Source organism: Bactrocera dorsalis, chromosome 1, assembly GCF_023373825.1.
Source record: "Bactrocera dorsalis isolate Fly_Bdor chromosome 1, ASM2337382v1, whole genome shotgun sequence".
Classification (NCBI taxonomy): Eukaryota; Metazoa; Arthropoda; class Insecta; order Diptera; family Tephritidae; genus Bactrocera; species Bactrocera dorsalis.
This window is the reverse complement of record NC_064303.1, coordinates 98,431,750-98,452,589: the sequence shown is the minus strand read 5'-3', so window position 1 is coordinate 98,452,589 and position 20,840 is coordinate 98,431,750. Positions and strand designations below refer to the sequence as shown.

Here is a 20,840-nt window from a genome sequence, read left to right as displayed (position 1 = left end):
TAATTTAATTTTTGTCATAATTCAATGTATTTTTAAATATGTTCAATGCTAATTATAAAAATAAATTAAATAATAAAAAAATTATAAAAAAAGAAAACTAAATTATAAAAAAATTAATTTCAAAAATTTACATTAAATAAAATTAAATTATTAAAAACATTTCAAAAATAAAATGATAAAAAAAGTTATCTATAAAAATTCTTCGCATAAGGCAACTCTTGTAATATACTGCCTGCATGCTTGCAAAAATACTATATGCCTAACTATTTTGTTTTTAGATATCACGCTGTTTACTATTTAACTGCATTTAATTAAGTAGCACCCTGAAAACAATTTTTCATTCGGATATATTTTTTGTGTAATTATGAAATAATTTACTGTTTGTTACTCATTGCATCGATTTTTACCGGCTATTTCTTCGCCTTGCACTAATTAACAAATAAATTCAATTGTTGTTGTATTTATTGCAAGTATAGCTTCTTTCGGTGAACATAAAAATTCAATTGCAAAATTCAGCGTATGCGTTTGTAAAAGTTTGACGGATTTTTTATGCTTGTTTTACATTAAATAAATATTTTCTCTTTTACAAATACAACATAAACAAAAAAAAAAATAAATGCTTGCTTTCGTGCTTCTTCAGTGCGCTTGCTTGCGTTAGATTAACAAAAAAAAAATTACTGGCTTTTCATCACTTGCCTGCACAATGAAGCCAGGCTTCAGGCTAATTCCTTGCATTACTTGCTTACTTCGGCTTCACTTGAATTCTTTTTGTGTGTTTTCTTGCATTTTGCATTAAAATGTAAATTTAAATTAACTCACAGCAGCTTGTTGTGTGTCCAGTGTGAACACACACACAAACTTCATTTAACATCATAATTAATTCGTTAAAATAATTAATTATTAATTCATTATAATTATTGTTTTTGCATATTTACTTTTTGTTTTTCTTCTTCTTCTCCTTTTTAATCATAAACTTTTTGTTTTTGTAATTAATATACATACATCATCCGAGCGCAACAGCGGTTGCAACAGTAGTCTCTGTTTTTCTTCATCTTATTCTTCTTCTTTCTTTTCTTATATGTGAGCAGCCAAAGCTTTGCCTCAGTGCAAAAGCTTCGTGCTCACCTTTTAAGTGCGCGTAAACGAAAATCTTCAATTCTTCTTCATATCTCTCTCTCCCTCCAATTATGTTCTGGCATTGTCTCTTATACTTAACAACAACAACATTTATTCAGCAGCATTTGTTGTTGTTGTTGTGGATGTTGGTTTAGCATTAGCGTTAGAATTTTCACTATTTTCAGCGTGTTCAGTTTCTTTTTCTGTTGTTGTTGTTGTTGTTTGAGTTGTGGTTACCTGCGTTTCAGCCGCGCCAGTGTCCGCAGCAGCTTCGGACTTAATGCTGGGCACGACGTCCTTTTCAGCTTCGTCGGCTTCCATTTGTACCGGTGGGTTTTGCTCAGCCTCATTGGAGGCTGTAGTGGGTGCAGCAAGCGCTGCTGTTGTTGTTGTGGTTGGTGTCGTATCAGCAACATTTTCTTTAGCAACAGCGTCGGCGTTTGTAGTTTCCTTTACACTACCAGCTTTCTTGGGCGTCACTACAGTTGCCGTCAAGGCGCCTGTGGTCGTTGGCAACTCATCCGCCTCTGCTTCGAGTTCGCTGGTTGTATCCAAACGCTCCACAGTGGTGTCAGCCAACTCACCAGTCGATGAGTCGATAGTGCTGGCTGTGTTATTGTGCCGTTCGTTGGTGGTAACGTTGTTGGTGCTTGTGGTGGATGTATCGGTGGCAGTGGTTGTGGCGCAACTGCTACCAGTCGTATCCATAAATGAGGTGTCGCCCTCAGTTGTACTTTCCACAGTTGTCAACGTTTCTTGTCTCTCGCGCTTGGCGCCTGGCTCTTCCGATTCCTCTGTTGCTGCCACCGTATTCTCATGTTGTTCCACCACTGCGCTGCTTTCACTAGCGCTACGTCCACGCGCTGTGCTATGACGTCGCCGCTCTTGACGTTGCTTACGTTGCTGATGTTGCTGCTGTTTTCGCTGCTCCAACTCGATTTGCTGCTGTATGAGTTGTTGCTGCTGCTGTTGTTTGCGTTCTTCAGCCGCACGTGTTGATGTGCTGGCTATAACGCCGACGGCAGTGGCGCTAGCGTGCGCGCTGCTGCTGTGCGCGGTGTCGCTAATGTTGCCACTACTGCTTTTGTTGTTGTTGTTGCTGCCGCCAACGACGACGACACTGCCGGTGCTAGCGCTGCCACCACTGCTAGCTGCCGCGTCGCGTCGTTGCATGCACTTTTCCAATGCCATTTTCAATGATTTTCGTTTACGTTGTTTTGCTGCTGCCTTCTGCGCACTCATGACTACTGCTGCTGCCGCTGTTGCGGCCGCATCCTATTGCGAGTGATTCGCGGTCGCCGCCGCAGCCGCAGCGACGACGGAAGCGGGCACAATGCCGCTGCTGCCTACGTTCAAGCCGATCTCCTGTTTGTGTTCGCGTGCAATGTGTCGGCGCACGGTGTTGTTGCGGGTGAAGGTGCGCGAACAGAAAGGACAATGGACGCGGATGCCTTGATGACGTTGGCGGATGTGTGCGCGTAGATTTGTTTCATAGCCATAGAGGCGATCACAATACAGGCACTTCAGCTTCTTACCTAAATTATGTTTGGGCACAGGAGAGAGAGAGAGAGAGAAAAATTAGTTGATTTGTCAGAAGCGAGAAATTTAGAAAACGCTTAAAAGTATGCTATACAGATACGCAGCCAACGCAATAAGCTCGATTTGCGGCACTTAAGGTGTTAGTATCAGACTTAATAATATTTGATTAGTTTTTTTTATAAGAAAAGTCTCTATATTTATATTACCGTCCGCTGTATTGACCATGCCACTGTTTTTGTTATTCAATTTCGTCGCATTCCAAACATTCAACATATCCTCTGGCGCTATGGAGGTTGCCAAATTGCTCGGCAAACCGGCTTCGACATTCTTTAGATTGTCCAAAAGGGCGGATGGTGTTGTGGACGATGCGTTCGAGGTAGGTGGCTGTGGCGGTGGCGGCGAATAGTTGGAATTCTCCAATTTCACTCGCAGATCTTCGGCTCCATTCTGTTGTGTAAAAGTAAACAAACAAACTCATTAAACCGTTATGCCAATTATAAAATTCGAGCCACACTCACATCAATCGATTCGTCGTGCTCGCTTTGATCGTCATCGTTAGCCTCGTGTGTGCTGCCATTGTTTCGTTCCGTTTTCACTGTTCGTTCTAGACTGCCGGACAAATTGCTCGGCATATTGCCATTACCAGCTGTGGCGCCCGGACTGTGATTCTCATAACGGCTGCAAATAGAAGGGTAAACAAAACCTTAAACTCTCAGCTTTTTACCGATCCACATTCCCATATTACTACCTCACATTTTGCTTGCATTTTCATTTTACTAACTTTTTTCCCACCCACTCACCTCGGTGATGTGCGCTCCGATTGCATTGTGTCCGCCTCGGTTGGTGCATTCGACGAAGCACTCGACGACGGCCGATGATAGGGCGGTTTGCTGATTGGGCTCGCACACTCCGAAGATGAATTCTTCGAGCCGTCTCGTAGCACACTACCGCGCACCTCGTGCTCGGCATATGGACTGCGGAGGACACGTTTGCGTGGCGGTTCAAATGACATTGGACGATATATGGGCGGTACGTAAGGTGGTATACCGGCGGCCAGCGCTGCAGCGGTACTACTTTGCATCAGTGAATCGCACTCCTGTTTCAGATTACCACTCGAACTGCTCAGATGGTGTGCAACGCCTGCGCCGCTACCCATACCACCTGGACCGCCAGCGCTCGCACTAGCACCACCACCACAAGCAGCACCTGCACCGCTGGCTGTAGCATTACAATGTGCACCACCGCTGATAATGCTACCAGCGGAACAACCGTTACCGCTGGCACCGCTGCCATTACCACTGTTGCTAATGCGTTCCGCATTTGCAGCCATTGCAGCGGCCATATTGCCACCGATAATGGCACCACTGGGTATACCACCGCCTATACTGCTGAGCGGATTACCACCTACGGCACTGCCGAGACCGCCGGCACCGCTCAGGCTATTGCGCATGCTGCGTCGGCCGGTGGGCGAGTCGAGTGGCGATGCATCGATGTGTTGTTGAGCTTGCTGGGCGGCCAAGCGGCCGGTTTCTGTGGAGAGTCCTTTCACCTGCAAACGTAGCAAATTTTATGGGTTATGTTTGCGTTCAAAAACAAAAAGAAAAAATTTTGCTTACCTGCAGATTCTCCGCAGATTTCAGGAAACTATTTAGAGCCTCTTGCGACACATGAACTTCACCTTTGTACATAAATTCGAGCAGTGCGGCCATATTATCGGAGGACGTAGCCTCCAATATGACAACGCATTGTCCATTTGTGGGTGTGCTTTCGAACAGTTCGGCGAATTTCTTCGAACAGGCGGCCAATATTAATTTATGTGCCTTGAATACTCGACCTGAAATTCGAATTAAAAAGAGAAATTACTTGGGGGTAATGATTATAGAAATGAAAAATAATGAACTACAGCGTATAATATTAAAGAAAATACAGATAGTTGAATTGTCATAAGCTAAGTTTGGTTTCCCTCGGTTTCCTAAGCTAGCCTTTCGCGCTCTCTTTATCTCTTCGATTCTCTTCTCTTTATCTTTATTCCTATTTAGTCTATAAACCTAACTCTCTCGTATCAATTTTCATTGCACAACTTATACTGCCAAATAGAAATAATTTAAAGTATACCTTTAGGCACTTAAAGCATTTCTATATTATTTTTATTGATTTACATAAGAAAGGTTCATGATTTTTTGTTTGCTCTTGATTTATTGCCAACTTGTTGATATTTAAATACATACATATATACATACATTTGTATTTATTGTTGGCTATATATACACATTCATAAGATAATAAAATCTCATAGCATACTTTTCGGCTTACAAACATATATTTGGCATTAAAAAAAGTTGCAGTGTAATGTGGAAGATCATAATAGCTTCATATGTGTATATACATACATACATATGTAACGATTTATGACTAAAATATTATATCTACATATGCATACATTTATACATACACTTCTATTCTAAGAGAATTCGACGGAACTTCAAGCCAACAGCGACCTCATTTAATGCCGTTTACAGTTCAAATGTACTTATGCGTATAAATATGTATGTAATTATGTAGCAATTGAAAGTAAAAGGCGGTAAGCGGCCAACCAACCCGACACAGCGTTGAACTAAAGACCTTGAACCCATAAAATCAAGACAAATGCCGACAGTTCGATGCAGGTACATACATATGTACATACGTGCACTTCTAAAATATAAATTTGTATATGTACATACAATATATACATAAATGAATATGTATACAATTACATATATGTATCAAAATGTGTATATAATTAACCCATGTATCCTTACATTTACATAAATATATACATATGTATATATGTATATGTGAATTAAAGTGGGCGTTAAATTATAAGGTAGCACAGAATAGGTACACACACGCATAGAATATACTGCAAATGATTTCCTTGGTCATGAAAAAGTCAAAAGTAATGTAAAAGTGGGATCAAATGAAGAAAGCTGTAGCAACACAAAAAGGCAACCAGAAGTTAATAGCGACTCTTGGCAGTGGGTGGCTGCAGATAATGCTGACAGCGATAAGCTAGCCGATTTTGCTACACATAAGAAGCAATAGAAGTAGACAAAAAAAGTGATAACATTGAAACAGTAGCAGCTGCGACCAAGTCAACAACGGCAGCTACGCGCCGTTTACCGACAAGATGTTGCTACATACGCAAGTATATAGAAGTATTTGTAAAGAAAGTTGCAAGTAATGATGGCGAATGTAGCTTCACATACATACTATATATGTATACTCTTGTGTATATAAGCAAGAAGCGCTTATAACTGTAGATAGTGTTACTATAGAGATGTTAGTAAGGCATTGTGAAGAAATAGTGGGTATGAAGAAGATAAACAAACCATAAAATGATATAAAGGGTGATTTTTTAAGAGCTTGATAACTTTTTTTAAAAAAAAACGCATAAAATTTGCAAAATCTCATCGGTTCTTTATTTGAAACGTTAGATTGGTTCATGACATTTACTTTTTGAAGATAATTTCATTTAAATGTTGACCGTGGCTGCGTCTTAGGTGGTCCATTCGGAAAGTCCAATTTTGGGCAACTTTTTCGAGCATTTCGGCCGGAATAGCCCGAATTTCTTCGGAAATGTTGTCTTCCAAAGCTGGAATAGTTGCTGGCTTATTTCTGTAGACTTTAGACTTGACGTAGCCCCACAAAAAATAGTCTAAAGGCGTTAAATCGCATGATCTTGGTGGCCAACTTACGGGTCCATTTCTTGAGATGAATTGTTGTCCGAAGTTTTCCCTCAAAATGGCCATAGAATCGCGAGCTGTGTGGCATGTAGCGCCATCTTGTTGAAACCACATGTCAACCAAGTTCAGTTCTTCCATTTTTGGCAACAAAAAGTTTGTTAGCATCGAACGATAGCGATCGCCATTCACCGTAACGTTGCGTCCAACAGCATCTTTGAAAAAATACGGTCCAATGATTCCACCAGCGTACAAACCACACCAAAACAGTGCATTTTTTCGGGATGCATGGGCAGTTCTTGAACGGCTTCTGGTTGCTCTTCACCCCAAATGCGGCAATTTTGCTTATTTACGTAGCCATTCAACCAGAAATGAGCCTCATCGCTGAACAAAATTTGTCGGACGTAAAGCGCGAAACACATTTCGAACCGAACACTGATTTTGGTAATAAAATTCAATGATTTGCAAGCGTTGCTCGTTAGTAAGTCTATTCATGATGAAATGTCAAAGCATACTGAGCATCTTTCTCTTTGACACCATGTCTGAAATCCCACGTGATCTGTCAAATACTAATGCATGAAAATCCTAACCTCAAAAAAAATCACCCGTTACATATGTATATATAAATGTATATTATATAATATATGGACGAGGTATATAGCTAGAAAAACAAGATATCCATTAACTTTGGTGGCATAGGTGCATTTTTATAGCATAAAAGAGTCTGAAAGTATTTTTATCTTATCTTTGATCGTTCAGTTTGTATGACAGCTATATGCTATAGTAGTCCGATCTGAACAATTTCTTTGAAGATTGCATTATTTCCTTAGACAATAACCTATGCCAAATTTCGTGAAGATATCTCGTCAAATACAAAAGATTTCCATACAAGGACTTGATTTTGCTTAGTCAGTTTGTATGGCAGCTATATGACATAGTAGTCCGATATCGGCCGTTCTGAAAAATGAGCAGCTTCTTTGAGAGAAAAGGACGTGTGCAATATTTCAGACCGATATTTCAAAAATTGAGAGACTTGTTCGCGTATTTAGAGACAGACCAAGAGACCAACCGCACCTTAAATTTCTTAGCATAGAACACATCTGAGTTAAAAAAGTTCACAGGTTCAACAGGATATCACTCACAGGAAAATCGCTAAGAAAAAAATATATTTCCTTCTTTTGCTTTGTCTACTTTTTTTCGAAAAACCCACACTGTTGCCTTACTTTTGCCACGCACATTTTTCCGCGCATTTTCCCATCTATACATACTCCATGACACATTATTTTTCTGAACTTGATTTCTTTATGGGACACTTGTTGGCCAATGTGTCATCAGATAAATGAAAAAAAAAACAGCACAGTGGAGAGTGGAGTCAAGAACACACCCCGCCCACCAACCGCGCTACGTGGCATTGGTGTGGCTGTTCTTGAGCATTACACGGCAAAACTTCTTACTTAAGAGCAAAGATATTGACGTTGACGTTGATGTTGGTGACAACAACCGCAACGAGAAAGAAAAGAAGGGGGTGCGGTAAAAAAGCAGGAGGTAGAAAAGTATGTACACAAGTAAATGGAGGCAGTGCCAGACACGAAATGGCAAAAGTTATGCTTACTTAAGGTGGGGGCGTATGCTGGTGCGTTGTAAGGGTGCATACATACATATACATACACATTTACATTAACCGTTATCTATACTACAAAAATAACCAGCAATTTGTCTTCCTTGCTTTGCTTTTCAATTTTCTGTTACACTCTTTTGGGAAAATCTTCAAGATTGAGCAGCTGTACACATTTTCATTCGCCTCCTTGTGGTGAGTTAAGGGTGTGAGGCTGGTGAAAATGAATGTGACATGTTACATTTCATGTTTCTTGAGACTGCTGCTGCAATATTTATTATGGCAGCGTTTCCATGTTTATATACATTTGTATATACAAGTAGTATATATTGGTATGTCTATGTAGATATGTTTTACAATAACAACGAGTTAGGAAAAATGTATTATCAATGCACTTGAGCACCTTGATAGACAAATAGAAATGCAGACGACACAGAATATTGTGTATCTAACGGTTGTATGGTTATACTCACTTACTTTTAACGGTATATACATAATTATATGTATGTTTATGTAAACATATGCGTTTACAACTTGAAGTAAAAGGAATTTTTATGGAATATTTATTGAATTATTGGTGAAGTAAATCGGAAAAACTTTGAATATAAAATAATAAATATATAAAATTAAAATTATATAACAAAAAGCTGCATCGAAGCTATAATACCCTTCACGTGTGCATTTTTATAGCATAAAATGGTATAAATAGATCTTTATCTTATTTTTGCCTGGTCAGTTTGTATGACAGCCATATGCTATTGTTGTCCGATCCGAAAAATATATTCGGAAATTGTAGTATTGCCTTGGATAATTATTTGCGCCAAATTTCGTGAAGATATCTTGTCAAATAAAAAAGTTTTCCGTACAAAAACTGTATTTGGATTGTTCAGTGTGTATGGGCGCTATATGCTATAGTGGTCACAACTGAACAATTTATTGGCTGATTGTAGCACTGCATTAGGCAGTGATGTATGCAAAATTTCATGAGGACAAGCATATGATTTTGAACGAGCAGTTTGTATGGCAGCTATATGTTATAGTAGTCCGATCTGAACAATTTCTTTGAAGATTGTATTATTTCCTCAGATAATAATCTATGCCAAATATCATGAATATATCTCGCCAAATAAAAAAGTTATCCACACAAAGACTTGATTATAATCTATCTAGTGATTCGATATCTACAATTTCGACAAATTAGGCTCTTCTTAGGGAAAAAAGAACGTGTGCAAAATTTAAGTTCGATATCTCAGAAACTGGGGAACTAATCCACATATACCCTGTTCAAGGTATAAACGTTTATGAAGATTAAAAGAAAAATATCAAAAATAAAAACATTTAATAAAAAAAATAAATTATAGAAATAAAGATAATTTAGACTATATTCTAATAATTTTGAAGTCAACTATGTATTCAGTGCACCCAAAATAGCAAAATTCTTGACTAAAATATAATTTTATGAGCAGATATACATAAATATGTATACATATAAAGTATTTATGTTGATCTTCACTGCAAGATCTTTCTAAAAAATAACATATGCACTATATAGAATTATCTTCGCATCGAGTTCTATTCGAAATCGCTTGCATAACATTTGCGGTTTCTAAATGCGCACTTCCGTGTTAGCTCCTCTCATTCGCATAGATACTATGCACATATGTATGTGTGTACATATGTACAGATTTTTGGCTAGAAGCTCAAAACGCTAATATATACATACATACATACTTACATACATACATGTGTATATACTAATAGTAATATATTTGTGTGCTCTTCTGCTTGTTGATTCATTTTTATATATTAAATTTATAGTTTCGCAATTGTTGTTGGTGTGCTCGCACGCCATCTTACGTGCTTAATAATAAACAAAATTTTTATTTTTTTTTATTTTTTTTTATACTCTTCAGAGAAAAAATCTCATATGTACCATCATGTAGGGGTAAAAAGTGGGGACGAAGATGTGAGGTGCAAAAAATGTTGTAAAATGGGCGTGGCTACACCCATAGTATTCTTTTACTGTATATATGTAGCTCAAGAATCACAACTTTTTACAATAAAATTTTGAAACTTTCTGGAAATATTTCATACGCCTTTAGTGTCAGAAAATCGCGTGAATATTTTATAAGCACTCTATACTATAAATAAATATTTAAATTTTTAATAAGTTTTTATAAAATAAATTTTATTTAGGCAGCTATTTACCAGTTTAGCAGCAAAAAAAAATATATCTTACAAAAATTTGCACTTCAAATTCGCTGCCTTTTTTTTATTCCCATGATTAAATTTTTCTTTCAATTCCCCCGGTTCATTTTTTGTTCTAATACCACATTTTTTTATTCTTAATTTTTTTTTATTTCTTTTATTTTTTTCGCGTATTCTATGCCTTAGCAATTTATAGCCTTCGCATATTAAATGCAACAACAATAAGTGGGTCAATTTGATAATCGACGAAAAAAGTCTGCGGCAAATTCGTGTATTTTTTGTCCTCCTTTTTTGCATATTTTTTGATTATTTTTTATTTTTGTGTTAGTAAATAGCAGAGTAAAAACGCAGGGAAATAAGCAAGCAGGACTTAAGTGCCGAATAAACAAGTGCGTCTGATGGACGATATATATAGTATGTATGTATGTATATATATATGTATGTTATAAGTACATATATACATACATATGTTTATATATTCATATGGCACTATAAATATCGTGAATTTATTTGCGCCCGGCAAATCACGAGAGCCGTTTAATCACATCACGGCTCTTGTGCTGATATAAATGCATACATATACATACATACACAATAAATATGTACTAGTAGTATATGTGTGCCAAATACTTATCATTTTTTTGATAAATATTAAGTTTTTTGTGTCTGCCTATGAATTTCGTACAATTATTGACTATTCTTATCTAATATATGCCCTCACTATACTCGGCTCTAATCACAATTGCTTCGACATTACATTTGAAAAACTACAAAAAATATTAACAAAAAAACAGAAAACTGCATTCGTTTATTTTAAGCTAAAAAATCACACTAATACATTAAAAGCAAATATTTTTTTCCAAGAAATGATAGAAATCGTAACGAAAACAAGGCGTCAATGTCAACTTTTTGGCGTCCATATTTTTTTTCACCTGTCCAAAGGCAAGGGGTTGCTTTGTGTGTTTTTCGTTAACTTTCGGGAAATTATTTATTAACTGATAATTATTTTTCTGTTAGCTAAATTATAAATTTTGAGATATTGATTTCGTGTGCATGGGTACTATTTTAAAAATTTGATTAAAAAACAAAAATTGTATTCGACCTATATGCATTTTTTTGACTTAGTAAAAATAGTATTTTTTTATTTAGAATTAATTCGATTAAAAAAATATAAATAAATTTTATAAAAATAATTTCAAAAAATAATTTTATTTTATTTATTTTTTTTATAAAATTAAAATTATATTTTTATTGAAAAATTTTATAAAAAAAATATATAATAAAATTTACTTTCTATAAAATTATTATAAATATATTTTATACAATTATTTTTTGTAAATCTGTATTTATATTTTTTATATTTTATAACTATATTTATATATATTTTTATAAAAATAATTTGCAAGGCATTTTGGAAAGAGAAATCGTTTTATTTAAATTCTTAAATAAAAACATGTGTATGTACTTATTCCAAAAAAATAATTAATATTTTATAAAATATTTCTAAAAAAATTATTTAAAAAAAAATATTTTATAAATTTTCGATTTAAAGAAGACTACTACAACATTAAAAAAATAAAATTCACGAACTTCTAATGTCACCAACATTTCAGATTTTTAATAAAAAAATATTTAAAAACTTCAATAAACTAAAAAGATTTTTTTATATTGCACTGTCATTATGTACTTAAAAAGCGCTTTCGTGCATACATATGTATACTCGTACAAGTATGTCTCACAAACAGTTTTTATTACCGTCTTTGCCAAAAACGGCACTTAGTTTCGTTTTGTTTTTTTGTTTTTGCAAAATTAATCTTTTGACACAGTTTTTCGCTGCAATGGAATGTCATCAGCGTAAATAACTTTTATGATGTTATTGTTGTGCTGTGTATATATGTACATTGAAACTTACATACATATGTATGTATGCTACTGCTTCTAAATGCCATATGGTTAGATTTGTGTATCTACATACATATATATTTATGTATGTGTGTAGCATATTTTCTCTTCCCTAAATATATTATCATTTTATTCTGGCGCCAAATACTGATTAGATTATTTTGGCTAATTTTAGTCGAATATGGTATATGCCTTAAATACAATGTAGGCAATTATTGTGAAACTATACATACATACATACAAATGAATTTGGGTGTAAGTACATACATACATATGTATATGAGTACCGACTCATTTCGTTGGATACAAAAAAAGTAGGAAAAAAATATGTAAAATTTTTTTTTAAATTTCGATAATTTGGTAGAAATTTGATTTTTAAAAATTTAGAAATAATTTATTTATTCGAACTTTTTATATATTTTCTATACTCCTATAATTAATTATTGTAATTATAAGTAAATATTTTCACTTTTAATTTTTGAGAATATTCTTTATATGATGAGATGAGAGTAAGTCATTGAGCTTTTTCATCATCATGCAATATATACATGTAAACACATATACATATGTATATGTAAATATACATGTAATCGTTGTATTTATATATTTTCCTTTATGAATGCATTCAACCTAATGAAGTGTCCACCAAACTTTTTGTGTTGCCTTAGGCGCAACAAATGTTCACATTTTTGAAATTAAAAGCTTTTCTTTTGCAATTAAAATATTTAAACCGACATGGATTGCATATATGTACATATGTGTGCATGTATATAGTATGCATTTGTATGTATGTAAACTTATTTAGTGAAACATTTTACACTGAGTTTCAATCGGAAAAATAAATAATACTAAAAAGTATAATAATATAAAATGATAAAAGTTGGGTATAATTAAAAAAATATTTAAAAATATTTATTTATTTAAAAAAAATAAAAACTATTATATAACAAAATATACATTAAATAATAAAAGATTTAAACAAAATTGAGATAATTATATAATTTTAAAAAATATTAATAAAAAATAATACTTAATTAAATAATAATTAAAAGAATAAAAAATTAAAAAAATAAAAAAATTAAAAAAAAAAAATAAAAAATTAAAAAAATAAAAATATATAAAAAAATAAAAAAAATAATAAAAAAAAATAAAAAAATTCAATAAAAATTAAATCAAAAAATTAAATATTAAAAGAAAACTAAATACGGTTGAACTTCCATAACTCAAACTCATGAATTGGCAAATTTCCAACAAATTTCCTTCCATAACCTGAACCCTTTTGTGGATTATGATGATTCGAGTTAAAGAAGTTCAACTGTAATAAAAAAAATGTGATAATTAAAAGAAAATTAAATAACAATAAAAATACATGATTAAAAAAATTAAATTAAAATAATAAAATAATTAAAAGAATAAACTAAATAAAATTAAAATTAAAATATTACTTCAAATAATTTGAAGTTTTACTCTCTTCATTTATTTGGGGCGACATTTAAATTTCATCTACATTGTCTCTGCATGTCTGTGACAACAATGATTAAGTATATAATCCAAATAGCACAGCGTCTTTCATGTAAGCTTTCTGTATATTAAAACACTCATAACATACATATGTATATGCACATTCTATATTATAGGCTCAACCCCTTTAGACCCTCAAGCAGATTTTATAATGCTTAAGTTTTTTTCTTTCTGTGCTATCATGGATGCTATTCTATTATTCGCGCGTTGTGGTTGATATAAAAATTCGAATATTTAGTCTTTGTAGTCTAACTAAGCCACATTACAAGTCTTTATTTCATTTTTTTCGATTTTGCATTTTAAAATTTTTCAAGTTTTTATTTTGGATTTTTTTGTCGATTTTTCTTACTAAAAATTTTCGAATTTTTATTCTGGTTTTTTTGCGATTTTACTAATGCTATCCTCCTTCAACTGCTGAGGGGCGGAATACAATGTCAACAGTTTTAATGGGAAAAAAGTGCTGTTGGAAGTGTTTATTTATGTGTTTAATTTTTATTATTCATAATTTTTATTATTTGCTCACATTTATTGCATTATTTTTATTTTATTACGTATTTATTTTAGTTAAAAGAGTTTAAGTTTCTGACATAATTAAATTAAAAAAGATTAAATGGATCAACCCTTTTGTCCTTAGTTGGGACAAGGAAATCGTTCTCTCTCTTTAACACTTATAATATAATGATTTGCTTTTTCCATAAAAAATACTAAATTCAACAAATTTTCTTTGGATGACCAAAGAATATAAGTATTTTTTCATCTAAAAAAAATAATTTCAGTTTTACATTATAAATGAATGTCCACTTAAGCACCAGCTAATTGTGAACTAATCTGCTCTAGCAAGTCAATAACTTGAATTCTACGTTATATTATTTTCAAAGTAATCTCTCTTAATTACAGACAAACAAATGTTTATATGAATACTCGTCTGGCAACTTTTGAAGCTTTTTTCCATATAATTCGACTAACAAGTGTTTACTGATGTAGCGAGTTTAAGTGCTTAAGAACTCAAAGACTTTAAGGATATGTTTGTAGGAAAACTTACATACTTCAATAACACACTAAAACTACACCCACAAACACATACATATGTATATAGCGTAAGACATGTTTTTAAGGAAATACTACCAGCAGACAATAACACAAACATCACAATGAATATTCGTTGAACGAAGTTAAATATACACACACGCACATCAAAACATACAAACATAACCATAATGAAAGAAAGACAACGAAAAGTAATAATAATAACAATAAAAAAACACAAATAATAATGCTGGGCTAACCTGACCTCAGACAACTTCCCTCAGACAATATTTAGTTATTGCTTATTTTATTTATACCGTTTGCGTACACCGGTACTCGCCTCAACGCCATCGACATTCCTACAATGTTGCTGTGTTGTATTTGTATCATCTGCTATCACACAAAAAAAAGTACAAAAAACACATAAAAATCTACCGCTAAGTAGCTACGTGTTTCATACACACACACATTCACGCATACACAAGCTCATATATTTGCGAAATTGTTTGTTTATGTTTGACAACGTTACTTCTTGGTGTCGTCAATCTCTATTATTCGTACGCCAGCTCGTATAGCAGTCGCGCACATGCTCACGCACACACAAATATCAAGTAGTATGTGTGAGTATATTTAATAACCTTCATAAAATTGTAAGCCCGACAAATGAAATAAACGCTTATGCACGTGATACATACACACACACATATGCATATACATATTTTATTTTATATATAATACATTTCCATACATATGAGTATGTGTATGTTTATGCCCTCACTCAGTTATTAGTTAGACGACGGTATGCAGCAAATACATATAAAACGTAGCATACAAGCAGGCGCTTAAGTAAGTACCATAAGACTCGGGATTTAAAAAGTAAATATAATCGTGTACAAACTTATGTATGTTAATGTTACAGCGTCTAGCGTGTAATATCTTCAATGTGTGTTGTGAAAATCGATGAAGGAAGTAAAAATAAAATATGTACTGTATGTAGATGCTGTAGGAAGAATTTATTGAAATGCTTTGTGTTGTGCGTATTTATTTGTATAAATGACGATTTTCTTATAAAGCAGCTTTAAGTTGTGAAAACGCCACATGTAAGGAGTAAATAGAGAAATAAAGTAAGGTTGAACAATAATTTATAGAGAGTTCGGGCATTTGCTGTAGGTTGAGCAGTTGAGGGAACAATCAAAATGAGTTTAGAAATTTGCTGGAGTATTTGAATATATGCTTTTTCTTCCAATTTGTTCGTTACCGCGTTTATAATATGTAATTACGCATTAAATTCCTTAGTTAGAAAAATAAAATATTAAAAAAAAATTGTTAAATTACTAAAAAAAAATATATATTTTTGCAAAAAAAAAAAAATAAAAAAATAGCCTTAATTCTTCAGGGTCATTTCTTATAACCGAAAGGGATATACAAAGATCTTCTTGATTTTGTTCGATCGGTTTGTATGGCAGCTATATGCTACAGTAGTCTGATCTGAACAACTTTTTCGAGGTTATAGCGTTGTCTTGGATAATAACTTGACGCAAATTTCGTGAAGATATCTTGTAAAATGTAGTACTTTTCCATTCAAGGACTTGATTTTGAACGATCAGTTTGTATGACATCTATATGCTATCAGTTTTCGACATCGGTGTTTCCAAAAAAAGGAGCAGCTTCTCAAAGGAAAAAGAACATGTGCAAAATTCCAGTTCGTTTATCTCAAAAACCAAGAACTAGTTCGCGTATATATAGACGAAGATGAATGCATTGGTTATGGTCTGTTTTTATAGAATCTCCGACGTTGTTCAGAGTGTAAAAATCAACTAAAACAATTTTTAATAATTTTTTTAAATTAAAATAAATGATTATTGATTTTTTGATTATTTTTAGACACAACTTCCATGACCATAGAGTAAGAATTAATTATTATAGGTTACAAAACTTCTTATATAACGCCGTAGTATACATATTTCGATTTATACATATGTGTATATGTATGTATGTATATATTTAACCATACAAATGCCATACAACAAAAATCGTAACATACTTCTAAAAAAAGCTTCTAGTTAAGCGCAATTTTTTAATACTCAATTCTCTCAAATCAAAAACTACAAAAATTTTTTTTCATTTCTTTTTTTATTGTCTGTGTATGTATTTATGTATGAGTGTGTGTCATCACTGTTCTTCCGAACAAGTAAAGGAATGTGGTACTTTTGAAGCTTATTTATTAGTTTTGTTACTGCTTTTAATGGTCGCTTCAGAAACAACGAGAAGATAGTAGATAGCATGATTTGTTTGATTGTTTGGTTTGTTTAATTCTTCGCGATTCTTTTTCGCATGTTTGGCGGCGTTTTGTTTTGTTTGCGTGTTTCGCGCTTTTTTCAATTGTATTTTGCTTTTAAGTGAATGAATAATGAACTCCACGAAAAGTGAGTCACACTGGTGATGAATGAAATTATATGTTTATATGCTTACATACATATGTATGTATGTATTTGTGCGCTTATATATTTTTATAAATATGTAGCCATATTATTCGGTATTTTTAATGCATAAGAATGGATAATTAATGGGTATAAAATAGACTTCAAAATTTATAGAATCGAAGAATCAGTTAAAAACTTTTAAACTCCGAGTTTATTTAAAAAATCGTCTGATATAATTTTTTAAAATCGTCTGATACAATTTTTTAAATAAATTTTGATTTTTAGAAGACTATTAAATTTTCTTTTGCTGAGTTATCGATTCTTCACTTCTCAGCACGCTATATTTGAGCTCTGCTTACTTGTAAAATTATTTATTTGCTAGATTATGCCAGTCTCCTTATTTTATATAGGTTACTTATTACTCTTAAAATTATATAACCTTTTGATTCTATATCTCCCTTTGATCATGCCACTATCTTTGCTTTATACCAATTTTTTGTTCGATTCGCCTCATCCCAAAAATTTACGAAACGAAAATAGTTACGGTTTATTATTGTTAAGATGGTATAAGTACTTGTTTTCATATCTCCATTTGATTATGCCCCTCTCTTAACTTTATACCAGTTAATTGTTCGATTCCCCTTCACTCCAAAATTTGGCAAAACGAAAATATTTACTGTTTATTAATTTTAGAATGGTTTCTTGCAAATATCCATTTGATTATGGCACTGTCTTCACTTTATACCAGTTATTTGTTCGATTCGCCTCGCTCCAAAGTTTGGCGAAACGAAAATAGTTACGGTTTTTTAATTGTTAAAATGGTATAAGCACTTGTTTTCAAATCTACATTTTATTAAGCCACTCTTTTCTTTATACCAATTATTAATTCCGTTCGCCTCGCCCCAAAGTTTGATGAAACGGAAATAATTACGCTTTATCAATCTTAAAATGCTATAAGCATTTTTTTCAAATCTTTATTTAATTATGCCACTCTCTTAACTTTATACCAGTTATTTGTTCGATGCACCTCGGTCAAAAGTTTGGCGAATTGAAAATGGTTACGTTTTTTTAATGGTAAAATGATATAAAGACTTGTTTTCAAATATCCATTTGATTATGTCACTCTCTTAGCATTATACCAGTTATTAGTTCGATTTGATTGAACTATATTTTTCTCCGAAAAATTTTGCGATTTTTTTTTAATAATTTGAAAGATAGTACTCTAAAAAATATATCATTCATTTTGTTAAAACTAACTTCAATTATTCAACTCGAAAAAAAAATAAATATACATAACTAAAAAAATATTCTAATCTAAATAATATTTTAAAGCTTTTTGTTCACACTCACCATCACACGATAACGTCACGTCCGCCAATACGTCCGATTTGAATAGATTTGAGAATGTTATGGCCAAATTGGACGAGTAACTGTTCCATTTCAAACAAAATTGTTGTTGTGGATCCATTTTGTGTTATTTTAAGTAGTAGTGATTAATATAATTAATTAAAAATTAAACGCTTAATTTGTTGTAGAATCTTTTTAAAGCACTAACAACGCTTCAAAATTAAACACGAATGTTGTTGTTGTTGCAAGTTACCGGTACGAAACAATAAAACTAAGTATATTAACGCTAAGAACGTAGCTATATGTATATGTGTATTTGTAAAAACAGCCAAATGTTTGTGTTGTTAGCCCGAAAATGAGGAGCTAATTGTTGTCCAGCAGCCAAAGCGGCAATTAATTGCCACACAAATTTCGACACTATTTCCAAAATGTTAAGTGTGCCGCTGCTTTGGTTCAAGCCATGCGCATGCGTAGCTTGTTATTTTGTTGACTTTCGAGGACTTTGCTTTTCCCCGTTCGTTTCTTTTTTCTTGCTTCCGACCAAAAATAATTTCAATTTCAACACTTTTCCTGAGTGTTTTTTTTTTGTTGTTGCTTTTGCCAAAATTGCGACCTCTTCTTCTTCTTTGCTTTGCTTTGCTTAATTTGCTGCGTCTCTTTCAGACCTGCCTTAACAGCTGCGCTGCGTTGGCTAAACTCAATGACATGTGCAATAGGTGAGCCAGTAACGGCATAGGCTTTAACGGCGTATTTCCGCGCCTGCGTGTTGCGTTCGTCAACGTAACTGTATCCGTATCCGTTTTACTCGCACCCGGCGTTGTCGTCGGCGTCGGCGTCGTTGCCGTCACTGAGCTGCTGTTCAACGTCGTTGAATTGTTACAGCCGTTGCCACTCGTTAATGCTGTTCTAGCGCTTTCGTCGGTTGTCGTACTCGTTGTTGTTGTTCTTGCGCTACTGTGGCTCGTATTGCGTAAACTGCGCGCTTGTTGCTCGTACTTGAAGTTAACACCGCCAACTGTCGCTGTCCTTTGCACTTGCCCTTGCTTTTGCTTCAAATTATACTTTTGCGTCTGCGTTTGCGCTTCTACTTGCCTTCGTGTTGCTACGTTTCGTGTACTTTTTTGTTGTTGTTTTACTGCCACAAAGCAATCCGAATAAATGTTGCCAAAATGAAAATTTCGATAATTTTTTTGCTGCATAAAGTCTATGCGTCGTTGTTTAAGTTCTCTGAAGAATTTCTGATAATGCCAAAGGGAATTTTCCAATTTTGTTGATTTTCTGCTTTTGGGCGTTCTTCGCATTTAACTGGCTTGTAGTGCTGGCTTGCGTGCGCTACACCAAAATGCGCCGCTACTGCTGCTCCTGCTCCTCCTTAACTACAAACGCGAATGTACTACGCAATTTATTCGTCGACACGTGTGCTGTGCGCCTGCGCAATAGCAAAGGTTGAGTCGATGTGGTCCTCACCTCCCTTTTGCTGGCTTCCTTCCTTTTTCTTTGTGTTTGGCGTGCGTTTTTAACTGCACACACACTCACACACGTATACGTGGTCTTAATGACGCGTCAATTTATCTTCGGGTATTCCGTCCAAACGCACGCGGCGAAAAGCTGCAATGAAAATGAAACGTAGAAAATCATTAATGCAAATTGAAGGCATAAAATTCATTTCATATGAGCATTGTGTGAAACGCATAGACTGCTTAGTGTGCTTAGTGTAGTTGCCTAGCAGGCGTAATTCAATTAGAAAAGTGCATTTTCTAAAAAAAAACTAATGCGCAGACGCTAAAGTGTTTTACTTTGAAATTTATTTTTTGGAAAGTTAATTCAACGCAGCAGGCGAAGAATTTTAGTACAATATTTTTGGCATTTTCTAGAGACAATTTTTTTACTGAAAGGACAGTTCTTGGTTGGTTAAAATCTGGCTGGAATCTGTTGGTATGGACGTTGTAGAGCTATGACTAGAAATATTAGCTGAAGTTTTGAGTTATTTCAGTATATTTGTACATAGGTTAGGTTAGGGTTAGATTGAGATTACGATAGGGAACATAGGGATAGGGATATCACTTCGACGCCAGTCCAAATGGTACCTAAAACTCATATACATATGTATATTGGATCATAAGACTCTTACAAATCGACAAAGGGCTTTAAGCCTATCACAGATTTGTTGAGACAGTTAAGTTACGGCTATGTCTTTTGGTTCGCCGAATATAATATCGAGATGTTTCAGTCTCAGCCGTACTCCGTTTCTTTAACTGTCTGGTTTTCGTAACCGGAACGGACAGAAATTTTTATCCGGCCAACAAGGACTGTCAACTCGGCAGATTTTTGCCACTATAACAACAATAACAACAATTTTCAGCCTTACAAAAACTGAACTCACCCCCTCCATTCAAATTTCACGACTAGCGTCCGAAAATA

The 20,840-nt window shown here is 33.9% G+C and overlaps 1 protein-coding gene across 1 annotated transcript; it reads right to left on the bottom strand.

Annotated features, from left to right (window-relative positions):
• Positions 1 to 661: 661 nt before the first annotated feature.
• LOC105227795 (zinc finger protein chinmo) lies at positions 662 to 18,561 on the bottom strand. Its single transcript, XM_049453728.1, has 6 exons — positions 18,423 to 18,561; positions 4,272 to 4,489; positions 3,456 to 4,204; positions 3,174 to 3,333; positions 2,862 to 3,102; positions 662 to 2,651 (listed from the first exon to the last, which is right to left on the bottom strand). The coding sequence occupies exons 1-6, from the start codon at positions 18,538 to 18,540 to the stop codon at positions 2,392 to 2,394; spliced, it is 1,746 nt and encodes a 581-aa protein (XP_049309685.1). The 5' UTR covers positions 18,541 to 18,561; the 3' UTR covers positions 662 to 2,391.
• Between the last annotated feature and the right edge of the window lie 2,279 nt (positions 18,562 to 20,840).

Coding starts and splice junctions, on each gene's coding strand:
- LOC105227795 (XM_049453728.1), bottom strand. CDS start 18,540: ATGGATCCACAACAACAATTTTGTTTGAAATGGAACAGTTACTCGTCC. Junction 3,103..3,173: donor AGCACGACGAATCGATTGAT/GTGAGTGTGGCT, acceptor TTTACACAACAG/AATGGAGCCGAAGATCTGCG. Junction 2,652..2,861: donor CATGGTCAATACAGCGGACG/GTAATATAAATA, acceptor AACATAATTTAG/GTAAGAAGCTGAAGTGCCTG.